The sequence below is a fragment of the Conger conger genome, chromosome 18 (genome assembly GCF_963514075.1).
Source record: "Conger conger chromosome 18, fConCon1.1, whole genome shotgun sequence".
In the NCBI taxonomy this organism is placed as follows: domain Eukaryota; kingdom Metazoa; phylum Chordata; class Actinopteri; order Anguilliformes; family Congridae; genus Conger; species Conger conger.
The window spans coordinates 19,566,387-19,589,950 of record NC_083777.1 but is presented as its reverse complement, the minus strand read 5'-3'; the positions used below and the strand labels follow the sequence as shown (position 1 = coordinate 19,589,950).

At 40.2% G+C, this 23,564-nt stretch overlaps 1 protein-coding gene across 1 annotated transcript in view; it reads right to left on the bottom strand.

Moving 5' to 3' along the window:
• Positions 1-608: 608 nt before the first annotated feature.
• The window catches only part of lrmda (leucine rich melanocyte differentiation associated), a 235,245-nt gene continuing 212,289 nt past the window's right edge, over positions 609-23,564 (bottom strand). Inside the window, exon 7 of the mRNA XM_061227412.1 lies at positions 609-1,350. Coding sequence (XP_061083396.1) covers positions 1,271-1,350 — 80 coding nt within the window. The 3' untranslated portion in view covers positions 609-1,270. The remainder of the gene's footprint in view (positions 1,351-23,564) is intronic.

Here is a 23,564-nt window from a genome sequence, read left to right as displayed (position 1 = left end):
GCTAGCTATAAAAGCAGTTGTCTCAAAAGTTTTCCTTAACCCTCAACTACACCAGACACACACGCAAACACGGATTCAAATCTGCCAAGGTTAACGCATTGGAAGCCAAGTACATTTTATTAATTCAATTAAACAGTTCAATCGTTACAATAATATACAGTATGAAAGATAACCTAGAACCTGACCAGATCCTGATTAACAATGTGAAAACTGTGTATTTTCACTCGATGTCTCTTTGCTAAAAGGCAGGGCCTTCGACTCAGGTTACTCTGAATCCCAGAACACATATCAGACACAGAACTAAAGACCAGATCGTTTTATGCAATAATACATCTGTAAAAAAGCAATTATCTGGGTAAATAACACGGTAATTAAAATATACAATAATTAAAGAAATTAAACAAATGCATAGTTTTACACAATCAAATTATACAAGCAGTCATTGTGTTAAACCAGTTTCAACCATTGCAAACAATGCAAACATTTGGTATTTTTAAAACAGCAAAGATGTACAGATAAAGTAAAGGCAAACATCTTTAAGATATAGAACTTGAGGTACCACCATTACCATTAAACAATTTGTTACTTTTCTGTTGAGAAACCAAACAATAATATTTCAGTCTTCATGAAAACAGTTTGGACAGTTTTATAGTTATCATTCAATTAACAAAATTACCAGAATATCAAAAGCAGGATCATTCTTTATTTCTTCTCGATCCATTGTATTTCTCAAGTGGAGTCACATTCTGTTTATCAAAGTCACCATTGTCATTTTTATACACATACTATTTTAATAGATATCCTAACCTGAGAAACAGACTTCATATGGAATGTATATCTTGTGCATTTATTTTATATGTACATCATCTCAAAGAGAAGCACAGAATTCACAGAGTTGTAGTTTTTTTTGTCTTTCTTCGCTCCGACCTTGAAAGAAGCCCAATGCTGGGAGAGTCCACAGGCCTGCTACAGCCTCAGCTGTGACCTTTGCCCTTTCTGAGTAGCAGTTGGGGGCGGGCAATCAATCACGGTGCTTGTCCTGTGTGCTGGGCTGCAGCTGTCTGTCACTCTGGAGAGGTGGGGGGGGGGGGGCAGCTTTAAGGCAATCATGTCAATCTTTGCGTGACTGCACAGGCTCAGATAGAAGGACAGACCTGACAGCGACGCTAAAGTCAGCACGAGGCACTAGAGGGCTGTATTTGGCCGGGTTGGAATTCCAATGGCGTTCGCGTACAGAAACGCCCGTGCGCGGTTGTTATCTGGTCAGGTGTCAGAGCTGGTCGTTGCGAATGAATCGGTTTCCCTCCGAGTGTTTCCCGTAGTACACGTAGCGGCTCCTGGCAAAAACCCCTAGAAAACAAGTAAATGAACAGCAAGAGAGAGAGAAATAAGAGAGAGAGCAAATAAGACAAGAAGATGAAACACGTTTTTACAGAAGAACAGTGTTCAGTGTCAGGATCGCATTAAATAACTGCATTTAGAGATTATGTATAATATAGAATGGTATAACACTCCACTGTGAATTTATTGATGTTTTATGACATGATAAATGACTGCAGTATACAACACACTGGTGATAGCTAGCTGGCATTAATACACATCTACACCTGCCAGCACAGCCAGATTGATAAAACCCAAGGTTAGAACAGCTAGATCAGTTATAGATAGCTCATCTAGTGCAGGCAATAGCAACAGCTGGGAAAAAATATATTGCGGGGAAAAAAATAACAAATATTTAGGAAAGGGTAGTTGAGAAGTTTATTTTTTCATACTCCCTGAACTCATACCCATCCATCCATGTGGACTTTCTAGTTTACCTAAAAATATGATACCTGACCAGTGACTATCTCAACCTCTAGGTCAGTGGAGGATAGGCATCTTCCTATAGCCGGGTTCCTCCCGAGATTTTGTTGTTTGCCTCTTATGCTTTGGGCTGGTGGGAAAAATGTCCTATTTTGTCTTACCTTCTGTTACTCTGTAAAGCATCTTTGGGGCACTCTTCTGTGAAAAGTGCTATACAAATAAAATTGAATTGAATTAAATAATTGGACAACGTATTTTAAGGAAGTAAAATGCTGTTATTATTGCGTTAAGAAATAATAAGCATTACATCATTAATTAACTGTTACCCATATTATTCACCCAATTCAAGATCACCATTTACAATTAGAGCAAAAAAAAGTTTCTGAGTTTGTCCTGAATTTTTGTGGTATCTTTGCAGTCATTCCGAAAAACAAAAGTAACTATTTGTCAAAAAAATACACTAAAACCGATCAATTGGCTCTTTTCTTTATCAGCTCAGGAAGCAATTTAAATTGAGATTGATAGTCACAAACTGTTCCCCACTAATGTGTCTTTTCTGACACAGAAAGAACCCTCCCCAACGAGATATAAATTCACATTCAGCCTGTGCGTCTACCCAAAGCTTTCAACTGCTCTGAAACTAGCACACGCATTCTTTATTTCTGACATCTGAGCTCACAGTTTGTAATGCTTTGTTATGCTAAGACATGTCAAATATGGCGCAGGTAATTCTTACAGTGTGGACATATGTATGTAAGTTGCATCAAGTTTACTCTTCAATACTAAAGCAGCAGTGTAAATTGGGTGCATGCTTCTCAAGCCCAATTCTTTTTATTTTTATCCTTAAGTTATCGGGTTTATAGTTATTGAGGTATAGGTGTACTTTCCACTGATATTTGACTATTCATATGTTGTTTTATTTATTTGAACCTCTGATCCAGTACACAGAATGAATATTCCATCAGAATCTTCATTCAGAATTCATTCAGGCATTGCAGTGTGCCACTGAATGCGTTAGGCATTGAATCTGGCAGTGCTCCGAGACACCAGAAACCACAGCCTCCCTCCATCCCTATGAGTTTTTAATAAGTAATCAAGTTAATATTAATGCTCACGAGATACCACATCTATTTAACTAAAAAAATAAAGCTCAGTGTTTATTTTATGTAAAATACTATTTTTTTCTGATTTCATATTATGTAAACCGTTATTATGCAAACTGTCAGGAAAAATGTGAAATGGTAAATGTATCATCACTATGCCAATACAACTATTAGTATTGGTGATTATTGTCTGCATATACAGTATAATGCATAGATAATGTAGCTATATTTGAAGTTTCCACACACACACACACACGCACCCAAAAGCACAAACACATGCGCACGCAGGCGCGCACAAACATGCGAACACACGCACACACTAATTATGATGTGCAATACTGAAATTTGTCTCCTATAGAAAATAAACGAGGCTGAAGACATTTCCGCAGAATGAAAACAGCATATCCCATGCAGGGAACGCGGGTCAAACTAAACAAGCAAACTATTACACAATTACACAACTATTACACAACACTATTACACAAGCAATATGAACATACAGTATGTTCCCAACAGATAAATATTTGCCAATTGTAGAAATGGTAGAAACTTCCGGAAGGTGCTGAATTTATCCAATGGGATGTCATCAGGCCTCCTGTATGAACAGAAGTGAGAGGATGTCCCAGCTTACCTCAATATTGTGTAAAGCACACATACTGCACATACAGTACAGACAGACACACATGCAAAGACACACACAGGCGCACACAGACTCAAACACACACACACCCGGTCTGTGAGTATAGCTGTAGGCTCTTACTTTTCCAATGACCTCGTTTAGTACTTTACTTTGACAATCCTGCTTGAGCGATCCCATTTCATGACAGTTTTACCAGGCAAATGTATACTGTTTACATTGCTGCAAAATGATGAGCTACATTTATTCTGTCCATTTGAATGCTCTGCCAGCAACCGTGATAAATTAAAAATATAGGGACACTTAACCTTGAGGCAAATGCCAAACACACACATTTGATACTGCAGTACATGAGAGAAAATCCGGCAGCCTCCACTGTAATAGATGGTAGATGTGTATATTTGGCCTGAGGCCACCAGTATGTACTAAGATCTGCAGCACTCATAAATACATAATCACTTCCTTTGAAATAAACTACAGAGGAATATTATTCTGAGAGTAGTTTCAAATCTCCTCAGGTTTTTATCTTGCTGTATTTGGTGTTGATAACCAACATACTATAAGTGACAAACATAAGTGGGACCTTTCCACAAATCCCTACACAAATATTTAACTGTAGCTTTCAAATGACTCAGGGTAATCAAAATGTCAAAAACAAGCAAGCATACAATTCAATAAACATAAATATACTAAATAAACAAATGAGATGAGTGAACACAAACAAGAGCAAATGAATGACTGCAAAAGCCAGAAAATAAACAAAAAGAGAGCAGAGCCTGATACTGAACACGTCCTCAGCACTTGTATTCTGATGGCAGGACGTGGGACTGTTGAAAAGCGCACCGAAGAGTGGCACTTGAGGAATGCTGAGGATGGCGGCTGGGAGACATTTTGTGCCAAATGAGCCAAGGACAAGAGACGTTAATGTTGTCGATGAGCCCTTGACAGGAAAACAAATACAGCGCGCGGCCGAGGTTTTAAAGAGACATCAAGTACATTAATGACAGACAAGGGCAGACTTCAGACAAAGAGCCTGACTGATACGCCACTAAGAGCCACTCAGCTTGTGTGGCGACCTAATCCAAAACGACATTGTCAGATAGAGAGAGAGGGAGAGAGAAAGAGAGAGAGAATGAGGGAGAGAGAGTGTGTGCGTGTGAGAGAGAGAGAGAGATTGGCTAGGAATGGTACACAGTGACAGGAACCAGAGATGAGGCGAGGGATACTGGTGCCATATTAGTGCATATTCTAACACTGCCTTCAATTCTAACCCAACTTGACACCGCCTCGTACCGCTTCAAAGCAGTCACTCTGTGCCTGCGCGGCATGCCCTGCCTCCGCACTGCCACTCCAAACCCGGGCCTCCTTACAGAGCCGGTTACAGGCAGGTCTGTTCTGTCAGCCGCGAGAGGGGCACCGCAGCCCAGGGACAACCTCCGTCAATCTAAATTTGGACTTTTGTAGAAGAAGTGTATTCATTTTCCCACATATCTAAGCTCCGGGAGGTGATCCAAACGGCGGGGTGTGAGGAGCTGTCGCCTCGCGTGAAGCTCTCCGGCCGGGGGACGAAGACGCGGCCGGGGGCGGGAGGAAGCGGGTCCCAGCTGCGGCCGGTCCCCCCGGGGGGAGGCAGGTGAGGCCGGCTGAGCGCCGCGGGACCGCCGCGCTGCGGAGCCCGCCCCTCTGAGGGCCGGCCGGGCCCTTCAAAGATCGCCCGCTGAGATACGCGGCTGAGATTCAATTTGAGCGTCTCTGTCAGAACTGGGCCCCGCGTGAAAAACCAGCCGCGTAAAGAATTGGTTTCCGACGCCAACCTTCCCTTTGTTTTGGCCACCCCGCGTGAGAAAATCTGTTGGATTCCATCAGATTTAGCAACTTCGACATAGCATGACTGATTGGATCTTCCTCGTCTCTCTTGAAAAATAGATACCAAATCGATTAGCATCTTCAAAAGCTATTAGCTTTGCTAATCCATGTCAGTGTCTCTGTAAGGTTGTACTGTTTGACTCTATACCAAGTTTCTGGTAGTATGCTAGATGAAAAGGCTGCATTATAAGTACAGTGGGCTGAATGGGTTATTTAGAATGATTATATTTGCTCTGCATGCTCATCGTGATGGCCAATTTGTTTATGCAGATATTATTCGTCATGTGCAATATTACATTGGGAGAGCTTGAGGTTTCTGGAACCCTGTCCAAGAATGACAGCAGTGTGTCTCCCTGGCCTACTCCGAGAATCAAATCGTATTCCCTAATGCAAACTATGAGTCATCCCAAACCATCAAGTTTAATTTATCACTGGCCTTCTCTAAACATTTTTTCCATAGTGTTTATCTTTGGTCTGATTCATAAGATGAGAGGTTAATGACCAATGGTCCCACTGGGAACAACTTCAAAAGGCACAAGCTTTTCACAAAAAATACATAAGTTTCGCTTGAGATAACAAGCTTCTGCAAAAGCTTAAGAGCTTGAGCTAGCTTGTGGGGTGCAAGCCAGTAGCTAGCATACCTCAGGCTACAGGACACAAGCCTTACAGTAAAATGACTTATTTTCTTATTTTATTTTATGTATCACCAAATATATTGGAATTGGCATTATTTATATTAATCACCAAAAAATATTTAAAGTGAAGTGCCTGCATTTGCCAAAAGCCTCAAAAGACTAATTAAATTGATCAGCACTAAAACTAACATCAGCCTGCTTTCCTCAAGGTGTATCAGCACCTGCTACAGCCCTGTATAAGAAATTCATACTCTTAGGGTAGTGCCCTAAAGTGTATTAGCAATTTTGTGAATGTGTGCTATTTGGCCCATGCCCATGTCTAGGGACCACATATCTTGTAGCTCTAATACTCAAGGGAAAACTGTTCCAGAATCTCGGGACGTTTGATCACATTTAGTTCTTACCATAGGCTCTGGAAAAGCTATCTTATCTGTAGACCGACTGAACGAGGTCTTTGAGTTTCATATGGAGCTAGCAACTCTACAATATAGCTTGATGCCAGACCATGCAAGGTCTTGTACTTGATAGAAAAATATTTTAAATTGATCCTAAAATGAGCAACCAGCTAATACAGGGGTAATTCGTTTTTTAGTCCCAGAAGAGTCTATGGGTCTAAACTTTGGAAATGTTTCTTAATTGATAAAAATATGTCTGCTCCAGTTTTTTTTAATCAAAGCTTAGATGCGGGGCAAAGAATTTGGGAGGTGGGGCAATATTTTCTTGTCCTCTTTGTATTATTTAGATTGTATGCATTTGCTTTCTCTCGCACAATAAGGACTAACAGTAACATTCTGTGCTGTGTATTCTAATTGCAGTGTTTCACTAGCATGGATACTATTGTGAAGGGAGCTATACCCAAAGTTTTCTGACAGTGTCAGCCGTTTTTGATGAAGAAATGGTCATAGAAACACTATGAATTAGCTATTTCATATGCATTCGGGGTCTTGGGAAGAGTGTGTCACAAAACCAAACACATCTGAGTCTCATTCTGAACAGACCTTTTTTTGATGAATGACCCGATTAGATCTTGATTCCCGAATCTGCATCTGGAACTAAGTGTTCCGAGTTTGTTTTCCATATGGTGCATGTTTGAATAGACGGTCCATTCGGCATGGTTTTAGTTTAACCGACCATCTTTCCCGGTGGCATGAAATTGCCGGGTTAGCCCGGTACGGTAGTATTGGGCCTGAACAGAACCGAGTTGATTAAACCTGATTGATGGCACTTGCACATACAGTGCATCGGGTTTTCATGCGAGACCAGGGCGTTCCCAAAAGTGCAATCCGACTTCAAAGTCTGAGATGACGCCACGATTCTGCAGTTTTGGGAAAGGATCGTCTGGGAAAGGAGCCTGGAAAACTCTACGGAGTGATTGCCGTGGTGATAGGGGAAAAGACCCAGTCTGGTCTCCTGGCAGGAGGAGAGAAGAGCACGTTCACCGCGAGCTGGCAACCGCTCAACAGGGCGAAAGACCGCCATTAACACAGCACAGGGCCCTCGACTCCGCCGAAGACGAATGCCGTAATTTCAAAAAAGATGAATAAAACGGAAAAGAGAGAAGCAGGAAAGTGCAACGCTAGCTCTTTCCTACGCGACGCGGGCTGGGAAATTGAGAAGCTTTGTCCGAGTCTGTCTGAACAAAGCCCACGCGTAACAATAAACTATATTGTGTCAGGGCTTGGCTTCATACGCAATGTTTCGGGCCAACAAGAATATTCGGTCATGCCAGCCCTGTCAAACATTTATTTAAAATCGTGTCCATTAAGCAGGCATATGAAGCTGTCTGGGTGCTATTCCATCCATCATACTATCAAAGTTTTTTGCACAGTTCTAACACTAAGTTTTTTCTGACTTGGCGTCTAGCAGTATATAAGCTTCCTGTTCTTCTTCAGACATGAGTTACTCATCAACGTGTCCAAAGACCACTCACTGAGCAAATACACTTACTGTCATAGCGTCACCCTTCGGAAAATGTGGCCTAACACCAATGGGTCGCCATGACTACCCTAGCAGTGCCCATAGTGACTTGGGCTACCAGATATTGAATTTGACAAAACCAGACAACATACACAACTGAAAGCTTAATCACAAATGAGAAGGAGATCTGTTGGAACTGATGGTAGATGGGTTGGGATCACGTTACATTTTTAAAAATATGCACTCATCTGACAACCCTAGTAGTGACCTAGAATTCCCCATTCTGACATTTGGTCTGAAAAACAACTGAACCTCTTGACCACATCTGTATGCTTTTGTACATTTACTGTAGTTGCTGCCACATGATTGGCTGATTCAATATTTGCATTAACAAGCTGGTGTACAGGTCAACCTAATAAAGTGATCACAGAGCGTATGTGGCACTGTAGTATAATCGTTAGGAAACTGGCCTTGCAAAGTAAAACTATAGTAAAATCATGTTAAATGCAATAATTTCCAATACAAAAATATGTCTGACACCAGGTTCAGGCTTGTACAATGATATAATACACAAAAACGGAAATCCCAAAAGCACACCATTAATATTAATATTCATAGACAAGAGGCAGAAAGAATTTATTAACAAGGTACAAAAACATCAATAAATGGTAAGATGATTATATACATTAAGAATAAATGCACAGAGTATAAAAGGACAGAGACAAATCATTCTCCATACACTGGTCAGGTTCGGTCTGCTTCTGCTTTACGACAGCGTCGGGTGACAGGATTTACGAGATGTCTATTTTCCAGCTCAAATACAGTAAGGCATACAGGGATTATCTCTCTCTGCACGCCCGCCTGTGTTCTCTATCCGTCACAGTGAGCATTTCTGTATGAAGGCTGCTAGGACAGGGTTAAGGCCCAGTTAGGAAATTGAAAAATGTCTACAGCCAGAGCCAGAGAGGCCTTCTGTTTAACTGGAGCCTCCAGGAAAAAACAAATTAATCACCAGCCGGCTGAAGTGGCTTTAATGATCGCACTCTGCATACAATCAGCCTTTCCCTTTTCAAGGGCCATCAATATGTCAAGGGAAGACATATCCAAAGGATGTAGCTCTCGGCACCAAGGTTATCTATTCTCCGCAAGGCTCCCGGGCCCGCAGCGCCCTCTATTTTACACTGACTGCGTCTAACGTTTTCATCAACTCCGTAATCAATCAGGGTAATAATGTTGTGCGAAAAATCAATTAACGGCGCAATTAAACTTTGCTTATCATCTCGCGGGGGCCGAGAGATACCTGAGGGGGGGATAGACTCCGCGTGGCGCGGGCATCCATAACCCCCGCGCGGGGAGTGAGTTATGAGCGCAGACAGATGCGGGCGGGCGTCCGCCGCCATTGTTCCGGAACAATCTCTCAGCCTGTTTGTTTGCCTGTCACTGCCGGCGCCACGCGATACACTTTACTGTCTAGCACTGGGCTCGGCGGTGGGCTAGCTCTCCACACGTGTGCTGCACTGCACCGGGGGACGAAAACAAGAGATACTAAGTTTTTGTTGCAAGAAAAAAATAATAATATTGAAATGAATAATCAAGTCCAGGGCCTAACCACGGAGTGCTCATCTAGGATTGGCTTTCCTTTGTCCATATCTTAACCTTAGCCATCAGGAATAGTTTGTTTCTTGTTTATTCTAGGTTAGCAATCCTGCTCTGAGGTGTTTAAAGGCTATGGGCCCAAGTTTACGATTTTTTTGTGTGAAATTGTGGTTAGGATATATGTACAGGCTAATCAAAAACATACCGTAAAACTGAAATAATATGGAAATATGGAAAACGGTCACTTAAATAATGTGGGTCAGACATCAATACTACAGTAAATCCAAAATCATGACCAATGAGTGGACATGGTATTTGATTTGCACAAATAATTGTTTGTGTCTTTATTTGTGCATGTGGCAAAGGTTTTATCTTATATTAAGTATATCAGGCCCACTGTGTACAGTCCCATTTTATGTCCACTTCAAATTCCTCTGAAACTGCAGTAAACATTGAAAGAGCAGTCTCCCACTGATCCAGGTACAGCACTGAGTTTACTGCACTGCAAAGGCATTATAATTCAACAACCCTACTACGTCTTGTTCTCTGAGCTGAGACAAGGCTGCTTGTGTCAAAATCACAAATCGGATTTTCATTGACATGTTTCACTCTTGCGTGTCAGTGGATTAAACATTTGACAGATCTATATATTGTTGCAGACAATAAACGGTGAGTTATCGCTGTTTTAATAGAAGGTATGAAATGTTCTATGGTCCATTAAAAATAACTGTAGAGATTTTCAAACAACTTCATGCTGATGATTATCTGTCATCAACTTTAAAACAACAGAATCCAGCACAGCATATTCATTCCTTTCCGGCACATCGACCGCGGCTGATTTTAATGACATACTGAGAGTTACATTCTCCATTCAGTAAGAAATGCCTGCATTGAGCAGAAAATGGGGACTATACATATACCTCAGTGTTGGCAACAAACATTTAAACACCTGATATGTTTTATTGAGAGTGAGATAAATGTCACATATAGTAAATATTCATCTAGCGCTCAAAAAATCAAAAGAATCCTTGATCATATCACGGTGTGTGAGTGTCTGATTCCAGATCAATGAGGCAGATATATTCTTTTTGTGTAAAATTTGTAGGCCAGAGTTATTGATGAACTGTCATTTTTAAATTGTTTTGTCACTGACACATCATCCGTCAGTGGCGTCCTAGACAAATTCAGTGCCATGCCAAGCAAGTTTTATGGAGTATTACTGATGCGATGCACTCAGAAAAAAATATCTGCCAAAGGATGCTTTAGCATGGAGTATTTTATATTAATGAATCAAATCACAAGTCACAAAGCAAAAACTGATAGTAATGTTTTTATCTGTATTTTTAGATTTGCAGTTTTTCATTTTCATGGAAAAAAAAGAGAACAGAACCTAATTTTCTCCTGTGTGTCACATAACCACCCCTGCCATGTTTATACTTGGTCAGAGCCAAGGAATGATAAATACAGTCAGACAGACATGTATTCACATACATGTACTCACACTACTAAGTCCCGCCTGAGATAACAACATGCAACACTCAAAGAAGAAAATGTCCTCCATATGGCTTTGTTTGTGGTAAATGTCATTGTTATTCTTTGAACACACTTGAATGAATTGTATACTGTGTTATCCCAAGATTATCAAAAGTGATTCATTGAAAAAAGAAAGGATATGTTTTTGCCTCCCAGTGGGAAGACGATGCCTCATTTAAGGTAAACCGAAGTTACTCTGAATGCAACAATCTTTAAGGCCTCATCCGTGTGAAGCACAACTGTAAAATTGTACATTGATATTATTCCTGTTTTTATTGACTCTGCTATTCTTAGCCCTCTTGGCTGTACTAATGTGCTCGCTATCCTCCACTAACCTCCAATTAACATTCAATAGACAGCTTGCAGATGTCAATCGCTGCAATAAAAAATGAGTCCAAAAAGTAGAAATAATTGACATTACAAAACATATGTTGGGCCTGTGCACATTGTAATTAACAACAGCACTGGGCTACATCTTTCCAACCATAGTGTATTAATGACACAATGGGCCATAAACTGTAACCCATAATATGTGAGAACTGGAAAGATGAATTCACACCAACTTTCATCTGTAATTCATTAGCCACTTACGCTGCATGGGCTGTCAATGCAGGCCATTTTAAAATCAAAGCCGAAATCGGCAGCCTGCAGATGATAGTTAGCACATTTAAAAACACTAATTAACTAGGAAGTGTGATCACAATTCATTTATTTCATTCCTCCGTGTTTGGATGGTGGTGGCTGTGCCTCGATGGGTCGTGGATCACGCTGCTTGGTGAAAGCTGACACTCCTGGCAGGCTGCACTGACAGGCTTGTCAGTAGTCACATGTCAACTCCAACCCCCCAGTCGAAAACATTTCTAATTTCGACTCGTTTGTTAATTTAACAAGGACGAACCAAAGGGTCTTGATGGTGAACATGAAAGGCACAGAAATGTTCTGTTACAAAAAAAAAATAATGAGATCGTTCCCCGCTGCATCTTTGCTACGGGGACATAGCCCCTGTCAGTTTTGTGACAGGCCAATATCTACATCCATGAATGATGTGACACGCTTCAAAATGTGTCAGCTGCTTTCTAGTGTTTACTAAATGTCTGCTTTGCTCTACTTCTTGCTAAACTCACAGCAAGCAGGGAATCAGTGAAAATTGACATTATCTAAAGAAAGCTAAAAAAAAATCACACATTGTATTCTTAAACAGATGCATTACACAGTAACAAATTATACAGTGTAGAGGTAAACCTGTGCTTCATTCAATCAATACAACCTTTCAGAGACATTGTGCAATCTAACATAGTGTAGCAGAGCTTCAGGAAACATCTACTATTGATAGTGGTGGAAGTTAACTTGAGATAAATATTGTCTTGTAAGAAAACTACCCATTCAAATAGAACTATTACAACCACTATTATTCCCATTACAATACACAAAAAAAAAAACATGTGCACTGTAGCCATACTATATGCAATCATTTCAACATTATTTTGTCAAAAACAAATATTTAATAAAGCACGTAACATACTGTAACAAGTCAGTTGGATATGCGCAACTGACAAAAATGAATAGTGGAACTAGTTGAATACAAATTTAGCTGTAGAACAGTTTTAACCAAATCAAATTAGTGATGGTCAATCGCTGCCAAATTGCTCAACAATTGGACTAAACCCTTCCACCTGTATGGAAAAAATACCAGAATTGAAATCCTGATGCATTTAATGAATTTATTTTACATTACATACATATTAGCCAGCAACATTGCTACAGTATATAGTCACATCAGTAAAGTACACATCAAAAAATGCCAATTTATCGATCAAGCCATATACTATAATGCATTTTGCGTCATTCTTAGGTATCATTCTCATCCATGTCACCCAGCAATCCAGCAGGACATTGGCTGACTCATCAAATTACTCTGAGCGTTGTCCTGGGCACCCTAAAAAGCTTCACACGGCACATTCATACCACTGGATATGTCAGTGCCTCAGGGTACAGCAGCAGGGCTCCAGCTACCCTCCGGTAACGAGAAGACTTGTGCACTGTGACGGCAAGCCGCCACCAACATAAATAACTGAGCCCTCCTACGGCTGCCATGATAAAACATGTCCTCCCCTCGACTACAAGCTACGTGGTTGAAAGGGAAATTCAATTCTGGCTGACATATATTTTGACCAAAGTGAGAGATCATTGAGGGAACCTAATTTAAAGATGAGGAATTGAATTTAAGTGACATTTATTCTATTTAGGGGAACTCGGTACAAGACGTACAGTCGCTCTGGTATAGGAGATAAGAGGATAGTAATTTCTGCCTGGGCACTGGAGAGGCGTAATCCTATTGGTACACTTCCTTACAGCGTTAGCATGGGAGATTTAAAGTGCTGTTGACAACCGTTATTTAATAAATTGATTCTGAAAACCTTTCTTTTTACCGTGATAATTTTTATTTAATTGACTGTTAGCTCCAATCAAGGTTTAGTCGGTTTAACATGGTTTCAAAAACTAAAAAAAAGCTAACAAATCCAAAACCTATGGTATTACATGAATTAAGCAGGCGTGAACAGTTGTACTGGCATTTTTTCAAATTCTCATCAGTTGGAAGTAAATTATTGTAACTGAAATCCTGAAAGCTGGAGAGCTCTAATGAGAGCCCATGGGGTGTGGCCTGGCCTCTCCTCAACAGCCTGTAGGTATTTCAGAGCACTGGGGCCTACATAACAAGCAACATATTGGTTTATACACAGTAGCAATTCCTATAATAGTCGCTTTAAAAACATTAATAAAATGTGAAGTTGTGAATTTCAATATTTTATACGATTTTATGAACAGCGTACTAATTACTACCCTAACATATGGGGTGCAGGTTTTCATTTTAAGTACACTAAAATATGTATGTTTTTATAAATTATTTTGGGTACCACTGGGCCACAAGGCCACAATTATAGTAATATGAATCCTTTCAAACAAAAATAGTGTGTTGAGGACCTGTGATCTAAGATCAGAGAAAACATTTCGTTCAGAAAAGGTACAGTATGAAGACCATAGATGTTCATGCTGGATCTTCTCTACAGACACAGGTCCTTGAAGCTTCAATGAGTAGCTTTATAAGAAAACTATATCTATAGAGGAAGAACCCATAAAATGTTCCATTGTCACATTGACAATTTACAATGTCATTGCTTTTGACAAAGGTATCATAAACAGAATTGATTGCAGTGTTACTAATTTCAAATTTAATATTTAGGACAGGCTTCAATAGCACAGGCAATGACATTAATCATCTGCAACAACATCTTAACACTAATTATCATGACACTGGAGACAAGACTTAATGATGCAATTAATCCATATATGTATTAAAAGTGACAGTTTTCTACAGGAACAAAAATAAACATTAAAATAATTAAACCTGTGCCTCGGTGTGTGCTCATATGCAATACCCTACAAAATGATATGCACTCTTGATCATGATAAACAAAAAAAAGGTTTGTATAAGCAATGTGTAATGAAAACTGACACTCCTGTTTTCAGTACTTTATGTACCGCCCTTTGAAAGATAACCAGATGAACTTTTATGAGAATTTCTGGGCCTAATGTAACATAATGATCTTTGGTCATTCCTGCACACAGTCTTTCAAAATTCTTCAGATTCTTCAATCTGTGTGGACTGTCCTTTTTTTCAATTTTAATCACACATTTCAGATAAAGTTTAAGTCTGGAGCATTTCTGTGGTCAGTTAACAATTCTTGGGATGCTTAGAATCCACACTTGGGACAACTGTCTTATCTTAACGGTCCTTTTGTGATTCCCGGATGGGGGATACTAGTGTTTGTCTTGGTACTTGGTCTGGATTGGCCTCAATAAGAGACCCAGGGCCAGTAGATGTGAAAAAAACCCCATAACATCAAGGATCAATCACCATATTCCACTGCAGGTATGAGGTCCTTTTCAACGTAAGCGTCTTTCTTATCAAAGCCAAAGCAACACCCAGTTATGGTCTCATCTGACCATAACCACTGGCTCCAATTAAAGTTCTAATACTAAAGAGCATCCAAGGACAAATTAGTGAGATAACAATGATGATATCAAGCCGGATACAATATGTTATTTAGACATTTTTTTAAGAAACCCAAAATAGTGGAGGCTCCAATTCAATCCCAACAGTAACACAGGAGATACAGATGTGCACAGTATATAAAAGTATCTGAAGCATACTTGCTACCAAAAATGAAATACGTCATTTTTGAAATTGCTTGCAACCATAAATATTTATATAAGCTTGCATAGTTTACATTTTACACCCAGTTTGACAATTATGTAATTCAAATTCAGTTACAATAGTGGTTCCCAGATTTTGCAAGACACCAGATGCAAACACTAAGCAGTTACAGGGAATGAACAGCATCCTTTCAAGCCAAGTGTCAACTACAATATACATTTTTTTTTCAATATTATTATTTTATTTCATTTCATTTCAGGCATTTAGCAAACACTTACTTTAGCATACAATATAGAAATAGAATAACTATTTACACAGACAGTTACTGAAGCAGTTTAGTTGAGTAAGTACCTTACTCAAGGGTACAATGGTAGCCACCCACCATGAATTACACGGCAGTTATGCTGCAGTGGCCCTATGCAGCATTGGGGCTAGCGTACGCCTGCTGCCCTAAGCGCTTTCTCGAGTAAGCCGCTTGATGTCCTCAAAGTGACAGACATCAATAGTGGCCGACAGCCGTGCCTGTAGGTACAGCCGGAGTCCGTGCTACGTGCACCTGCCTGACCGCAGGAGGACCAGCTCCCTCCCCACAGAGATAACCGCCCACGGTTATTACCACAATCCCGGCCCGATAAGTGGACTGTGCCGCTTCCTACTCCCCGTTATTACATCCCTTTTTTCACGGCTCATGAAGCCCGGCGCTCCGGCCCCTGAGGGCCACGCGCGCGTCCCGTGACGCTGATCCGATGTGGCGCGGCGACAGAAAGCAGGACGCGGGGACGGAAATAAAAGAACCAGGGATCAAAACATCAGCGGTGGACCGGCCCACCCATCCGCACCCTTCCCGGTTAGCCAGGAGCCCGTCGGCGACACAGCAGATCTTCGGCATATCAATATCGGCGTTATTACAGAAGGATAGGCTTATTTCCTAATGTTAAGTTTTGCTCTCAAATCTTAAATTGAGACATGGGCTGAATAGCCTTGTATTTGGTTTCCATGGCTTGTGGATCTGATCTGAAGGACTTAAAACTCAATTTCATAGTCCTGTTGGAAAAACTGCACATATTAATCGTGTCATATTGAGTCCCAGCCAAAACCGTAACACTAAATTTTAATAAGGAAAACACATGTAACTAATGGGATTACTAGGATGTCTTTACCAAATTGCATAGTATCCATGTAATCTCTACAGTGCATATTCTTTTGACAATCATAAATTCATAACAGCAATGTAATAACTACCTCAGAGATTACATTACCGATTTTCCCTGACAGTTAGATCTCAACCTGTGACCCTTACACTGGGCTCTGTCCTGACCTCAGAGCATATTTTTGTATTCTCCATAATTACATTTATGTGAAGAGGAATGGATGCAACGCAGCTGAAGTACACAATGAGTTTTAAATGGATTTACTATGAACTGTGGCACCTTGATCCCAGGCAAATCAATTGAGTCAATAGAGGCATAGATACAGAGCACAAGAAGACTTAATTAAGAGGTACGATTAGTACATATACATGTGGACTGGTAAAGGAATTAAAACTAAGTTGGTTTCATTTGATGCGTTTGACACTGTCAAACATCCGTCGTTTCTAACAATTATGTACATGTACGTGACTGAAGTCAACAAGGCCCATAAGTATACATATGGATATATGGACTGATTGCATAGATTTAGCACTCAGGCTACAGGGATCTATGAGAACAGATCTGTACACATCCATACTGGTTCAGTCCTATAACAGACGGCAGTGAAACATGCAACCTGCAGCTATAGCTCATGGCTTTGTCAAAAATGAATAATGACTAATGACTAATATAATACAACTAATTAATCAATCAAGAGCAGATGTTGAACTGGAGCACCTGAACTGGAGCACCCCACACAGTGGGATATTCTTGGTGTGAAACAATCCAAATAGTGGTGAACATCCTGCCTCTGTTTACCAGCAAAATTGATTATCATCCAAATGTAGTCCTTAATTAAGGGGGAGGGAGGTGAGGGAGATGCCCATCACAAAATGGCTGCCATCACAGTGACGCAGCCAGGATTCTTTTAAGTGGGGGCAGGGGGAGCTCAATTAGAGCCCCAACCCCCAGCCACTTTCCCAGCAGGCTTAGTCTCGCCTTTCATACAGAAGCCGTCCAGAACCAGCTCAGCTGTCGGCCCTGTCCCTGTGCTCCAATAGAATTGCCAATCCACCAAGTCTGGCCTCTGTCATCCGGCAGAACCACTTTCACTTAATGCTGTTCAGCCCTGAAATTTTCAGTCGGCTGTAGTGACACAAAGCATTGAAAGAAGCAAGGAAGTTTTAGGACACCTGGGAAGAATCTTAATGCATTTAATGCAGTGAAACTGAAGTTTCAGTTTTTTTTGGGGTGGGTGGGACAAACCCACAAAGCTACGTCACTCTCTCGTGTCCATCCTCCGCTGGTCACGCGTCTCATGACAGCCAGAATAATAACAATCATATATCACTGCCCTCTAAAGTCCAGCCACCCAAAGCTTTACTTGCCACAGAGCCCGAGACTCAATTACTTTATTGACATGTAATCTTCATAAAGGGAGAAATAGTGCGCATGTAAGGTCACTCGGTTATGAAGACATATTATCATATTATCTGCATGAGGGTTGCAGGGCTGGGGCCTGACAGAGCTCATTATCCCAGCGTGTGCTACAGAGCTCGGAGCTTGTCATGTGCGTGCCCACACTACTGCGTTTGTGGCTGAGGTATGAAGGCAGACTTCTGCATTTGCGGCAGAGGTATGAAGGACACAAAAGCAGAACATAACATGAGAAATAAGTATGAGGTGTCACTGCAGGCCATGGAGTTCAGTCACGTCCAAAACGATTGGCTGCGTGTAACTGCGCATTTGCTTCTCTCTCATATACGTCTCGTCTCAGGTCCTCGACTGCCCAAAGGAAGACATAACAGACTACAACTGTACGCATAGAAAGAAAGCTTTGCTCCAAACAATAGCTTTAGTACCAAGGGCGGCCTGTAGCATAGTGGTTAAAGTACATGACTGGGACCTGCAAGGTCGGTGGTTCGATCACCGGTGTAGCCACTATAAGATCTGTACAGCCATTGGGCCCTTGAGCAAGGCCCTTAACCCTGCATTGCTCCAGGGAGGATTGTCTCCTGCTTAGTCTAATCAACTGTACGCTCTGGATAAGAGAGTCTGCCAAATGCCAATAATGTAATGTAATGGAATTTAAAACTTATTGCTGTGCATCCACTTGGACATCTCTGTGACGACTTATGGGATAGCAGCTGTGTAGAAAGTCCTAGTCCAAAGGCGATCTTACGACCTTCACTCATCACTTCAGCAGAATTTAGTGCATTATTCTCTTCAGCTTTGTCTGCTTTTACATCAGTCCAAATGAGCTAAAATACCTGGAATAATTCCATTTCATTCAGCCTATAACTCACATACATGAAACAACAGTGAATGCGCTATGGATCTTAGTGGAAAGTGAATGCACTATGGATGTTAGCAGACAGTGGAGAGTCATTTCCTTCTGGACAAAATGACAAAATCATATGGCGAGACATCTGTGTTTGGTTCACTGTAATTTAGCTTTATTTTCTTATTAAATCTCCTGCCCACCCTCTGAGTCCACCAATCCTGGGAGAACACAAAGGGATGATGGGAAATACCAAGCGCTGAAGGGAGTATGATTTTCACCAAGTCCCATGAACCAGCGGTTAGCATAATTTGAACAGTCTGTTATCCTGCGAGGTGCTAACACATTCACACATCCCAGCTAACACAAAACATTCACGCAGTGTTGCTGGTTGCTGCGTTGTAGTGGCAATGTTATAACACTGACATGTCATTAACATTGTGAGAACATTCTGTGTTAGCTGGGTTGTAGTGATGACTCCTTGTGATGCTTTTGGTCTCCAGAAATACACCCTCAAAGCTTATTCTCACTGAAAAAAGCATATTTCTCAAGAAAAAGGAAGTTTCTTGGCACTTTGCATTGGTAGTAATGTTTGGAATTTTAACAGCCAGATTAAAGCTGTTTATTTACTTCAAGCGATTTAAATGCTTCTTTTAAACGCTTCGGATTCACTTCTGAAAGAATACTGGTTCCACACACTGCTGTGATCCGCTGACACCATTTTAGAGCAATTTTACCACTTCTGACATAAACTGAAAATTATATTTGTGTGGCACAAGTGAAAAGGCAGCATGAAGGGTGACATGATTAGCAAATAACTAAGTGTGCGTATATTTTTTCTCCTTTTCTCTGAGAGTTGGCCCTTAGTTTTCACTTCATTCAGACAAGAGGAAAGCATTACAGACAGTGAAGGTTTCACACGACCGGAAGTGACATGATAGGGAATGTAGCCCCGGGTGTCAAAGGGGGAAACATATACAGTCACCATCAGTCAGATTTCTGTTGTAGCTCTGCAATTAATTGATCAATTAAAGCAGTCGGTTACATAGTTAACTCACTTCACCTGGATTCTTGGTTCTGAACTGGTTACTGATATTATGATATTATGCTGTTAAAACAAAAACAGCAGACGCTATGGCCCGCAGGACCAGGATTACTGGAGATCACTGATATACGGTATGAGTCACTCTAGGGACAACACAGCACTGCCTTCTGAAGTAAGTACCAAATTGGAAAAATACACATATTTTGTAACAGAAAAAATATGTATTTCAGGCATGTACACTAAACAATTCATGTTAAAACAATTATTTGCACGAGGCCACTACTGACAAATTATTTTCCTGAAAAAGGAAATGGTATACTGTATGTACAGTCTTTACTTGAACTTTCCTAACTAGTGAAACAGTAAGGATAAGATGAGATTTCAAAAGCGATCAGCTCTCTCATCATTCATAACCGCCTCCGTTGACTTGACAGGGCACATGTTTATGATGTCATTTTTCATTTTGTAATGACAGAGAAAAGAAGAAAGGCTCAGTAACACAAAAACCATTCATGCAGTAAAAACAAGCCTGACCCAAAAACCTGCTTTTTAAAAAACTATATATTTTTCCCTTGGTTTCCGATATTTTATTGAAATAGTAAGGACATAATCATATGGTGGCACATTGAATCCATCATTTCATAAATACTCTAAGTCCCCCGCTATCCCCCTTTAAGTGCATACATGAACAACAAATCAATGCAAGGCCACCTCCTGGAAACCCATTTTCTCAAGTGGCTTAAGTGATCTTAAAACTCACAGATGAACTGTCTGGTTAAATTTTACTCATGAGCCATTTCCAGTGAAAATAGGAAAAATTTGTATATAAATTATTGCAACCTGGAAACAGTCGAATGGGCCTGACCCCGACAATTCAGTCAACTGAATCACCGTTCAGTGACACAACATGTCAAATATGATCAGCCAATGAAATTCTGACAGTGAAATTAACTTGTCCGCTTGCGTTAAAATGATGGCAGCCCTGTTCTCTCTACTTAACATAACTATAGAAACAAATCCTCGCCTGGCTGACAGATTAAAAGGGAGGTTCAGGTTGTGGCGTTTTAAGTGCCTTTATTTTCCATGTTGTAGTGTCAGTGAAAGATGTTAAATGCCTTGTTATTGCTTTGAATTTCAATAGCTTTCATTACAGCTGTGCCATTTGGTGTATTGGACTGTGTAGTCCGTGGAGATTGTTCTGACTGTTCTGATTATTCATAAAACCGTTTGTGGACCTACTATTAGGACATTACTGCTAGGACAAGTACTGTCCTTATCTGGAAGAATTATTTTACAGTTTTGTTACAGTAGTAGTGGTAATAATGATATTCTGATAATTGAACTTTGCCATGGTAGTGAGTATAGTTTTAGTTTTTATACAGTTAGTTTTATGTCACCTTGTTTTGTGACAGCATAATTTTGGCAAAATTATGGCCATGAAATTCTATAATGCAGGTTAATACTATATTTTTATTCCAAAAAGTCAGAGAAATTGTACAGTAATTGTACAGCACTCACTTATTAGCGGTATAGAGTTTCCCTTTAAAACAGCAGGATACTGAGCATCTGCCAGGCCATTAATATTTCTGCATTTCTAAGGGCTTAAGACAGAGACTCCTTACAAAAGCTCGACCATTTGTTACAAACTAAGTGGACAGAGGAACCTCCCAGGACCCCGCATCGATCCCACTGTAAAAATACCCAAACCATCTGGTCTCCTGTCCGGCCATAAATCTCCATGATGAATGCCCGAGTTTCGAAACTCTGAAAGAAATGCAGACCGGCGTGGAGTCCTGGAACAACTAGAAACACACTCAAAATTCAGGCCCACATCTCAGATGTCCTGATCCGAGGTATAAATCATATTTTTTTAGATGAATTATGGTTTGACTCCATTACCGATAACTTTAAAGGGGATTATCGCATGAACGCTGGGGCATATTTGTAAAAGCCATTCCCGTTGAGCTTCCAGAGATGAGCTTATCGGAGATAATTGGGCCAAAACCCATAGCACTGTAAATACACTCACGCTTATTTGGGGAAGTGGGTTGGACCAGCATGCAAGATTCCTGTCCAATTCCATCAACACTGCTGTAGTTTCCCTCGATGAGGCCCAGTGCATAATTTAAAACACACAGCTGCTGTTTTTACAAATTGATCTTTCTCAAAATTTATTTTCAGCTATAGACTATTGTAATTTTCCTGTGTAAAAAGTAGCACATTAAGCCAAAAATATAGACCTACCTGTATGTACGTACATTTAGACATTTAGTTTTTTCTAGAAAATGTTTGTCTGAACTGCAGTATTCATACTGTACAGTATATAGTGTATACAACCTATGGATGTTAGTGATATTTGGTGAAATGGCTCCCACAGAACAGAAAGTACTTTGATCATTCAGGATTTACTTTAGGGCTGCTATGATGAAACCTATGCTTCCATTGATAAAAGACAGCAAATATACATGCTAGTACTAACTAGCTAACTAAAGAGTATAGTGCTAAATAGGCTAACTTCATTATTATCCTCCCCTTGTTGGACATATGTGCACACAATTAGTACGTTTACATGAATATATTCCATATTTTTATATGCATACAGTACATACATGCATGCATGGCATCTAGTATTTTGTTTCACCCCACTATAATAGTAGGGTTAATAATCTGTTATCAGTTAGCTATCTGATGTATGATTCATAAAAAGTCTTAGGGCATGCATGGATAATTGTTATTAAATAATATATTGATTTATAGGCCTGCTCCATAAAAGGAACATTCTTCAGAATTTTGATAAAAAACAATATTATAATGTGCGTTACAATGTGCATATCAAAAAACGATGCTCAACAGATTTTGTGATTGCACCAAATTAGAACAAACAATTCTAGTGAGATGCAAACGCAACACGGAACTGACAACGGCATTTTCTTTTGTAGTAAGGTTTTCATACTCTTAACACACGTTTCATTCCCAGTCCTCCAGAGACTCATTCAGCTACTGTACATCAAACAGGAAAGGAATGCAAGGGCGCCAGTGACATTCCTGTAAATCCAGTTCAAATAGAATTATTCAGTGGAGGAACTGCCAGTGCAGTCAGATATAATGATACTGCTCAGCGGAAACCATCTCAAAGCAGTCTAGAAACGGTAAGCCAAGAGTTCACCAGTTAAAACTGTCAGGAGAAGTGAAGTATTCCCTGTCAGTTTAATCCAACCGGTGCTAAAATGCATAAGCAGGCTACTCCATCGCCGTGACAATAACATTTCGAAAATAAATTCATTGCATCGGTTCATCTCATGCATTGTGACCAATCACAAAGACGCTTGATCCAAAACACTCATTCATCAAGTGAATTTTCCAACTTCTTGGGAGAATGGTCTCAGTGAAGTGAAACATGCCTTTTCTATCCACAAAGGAAAAAGTTTTTCCCCTTCCTTCCCTGATATATATAGATTTTAATTATAGCCCCACAACATTTAACAAATAGCAATAGATAAGAAAAGATTTACCTTTTATTTTGAGCTTATTATCATTGTGACAACTTCCAAAAGTATGGTTGTGTGAAAGGAGTAATGGTGTTAGTAGTTATATATACTTTGTAAAAAAAATAAAAATAAAAATAAAAAAATCTTTGGCTTTACAATATGGGAATTAAAACACTTCTCATACATGCTATAATTCACGGCACTATAATGGGGACATACTTTTGGACATATTCATGTTAAATGTAGTAGTACCTTTGAATGCAATAACTCCTTTGTTGCTTTAGCAGTTTGTTCGGGATCATTGTCATGCTGTA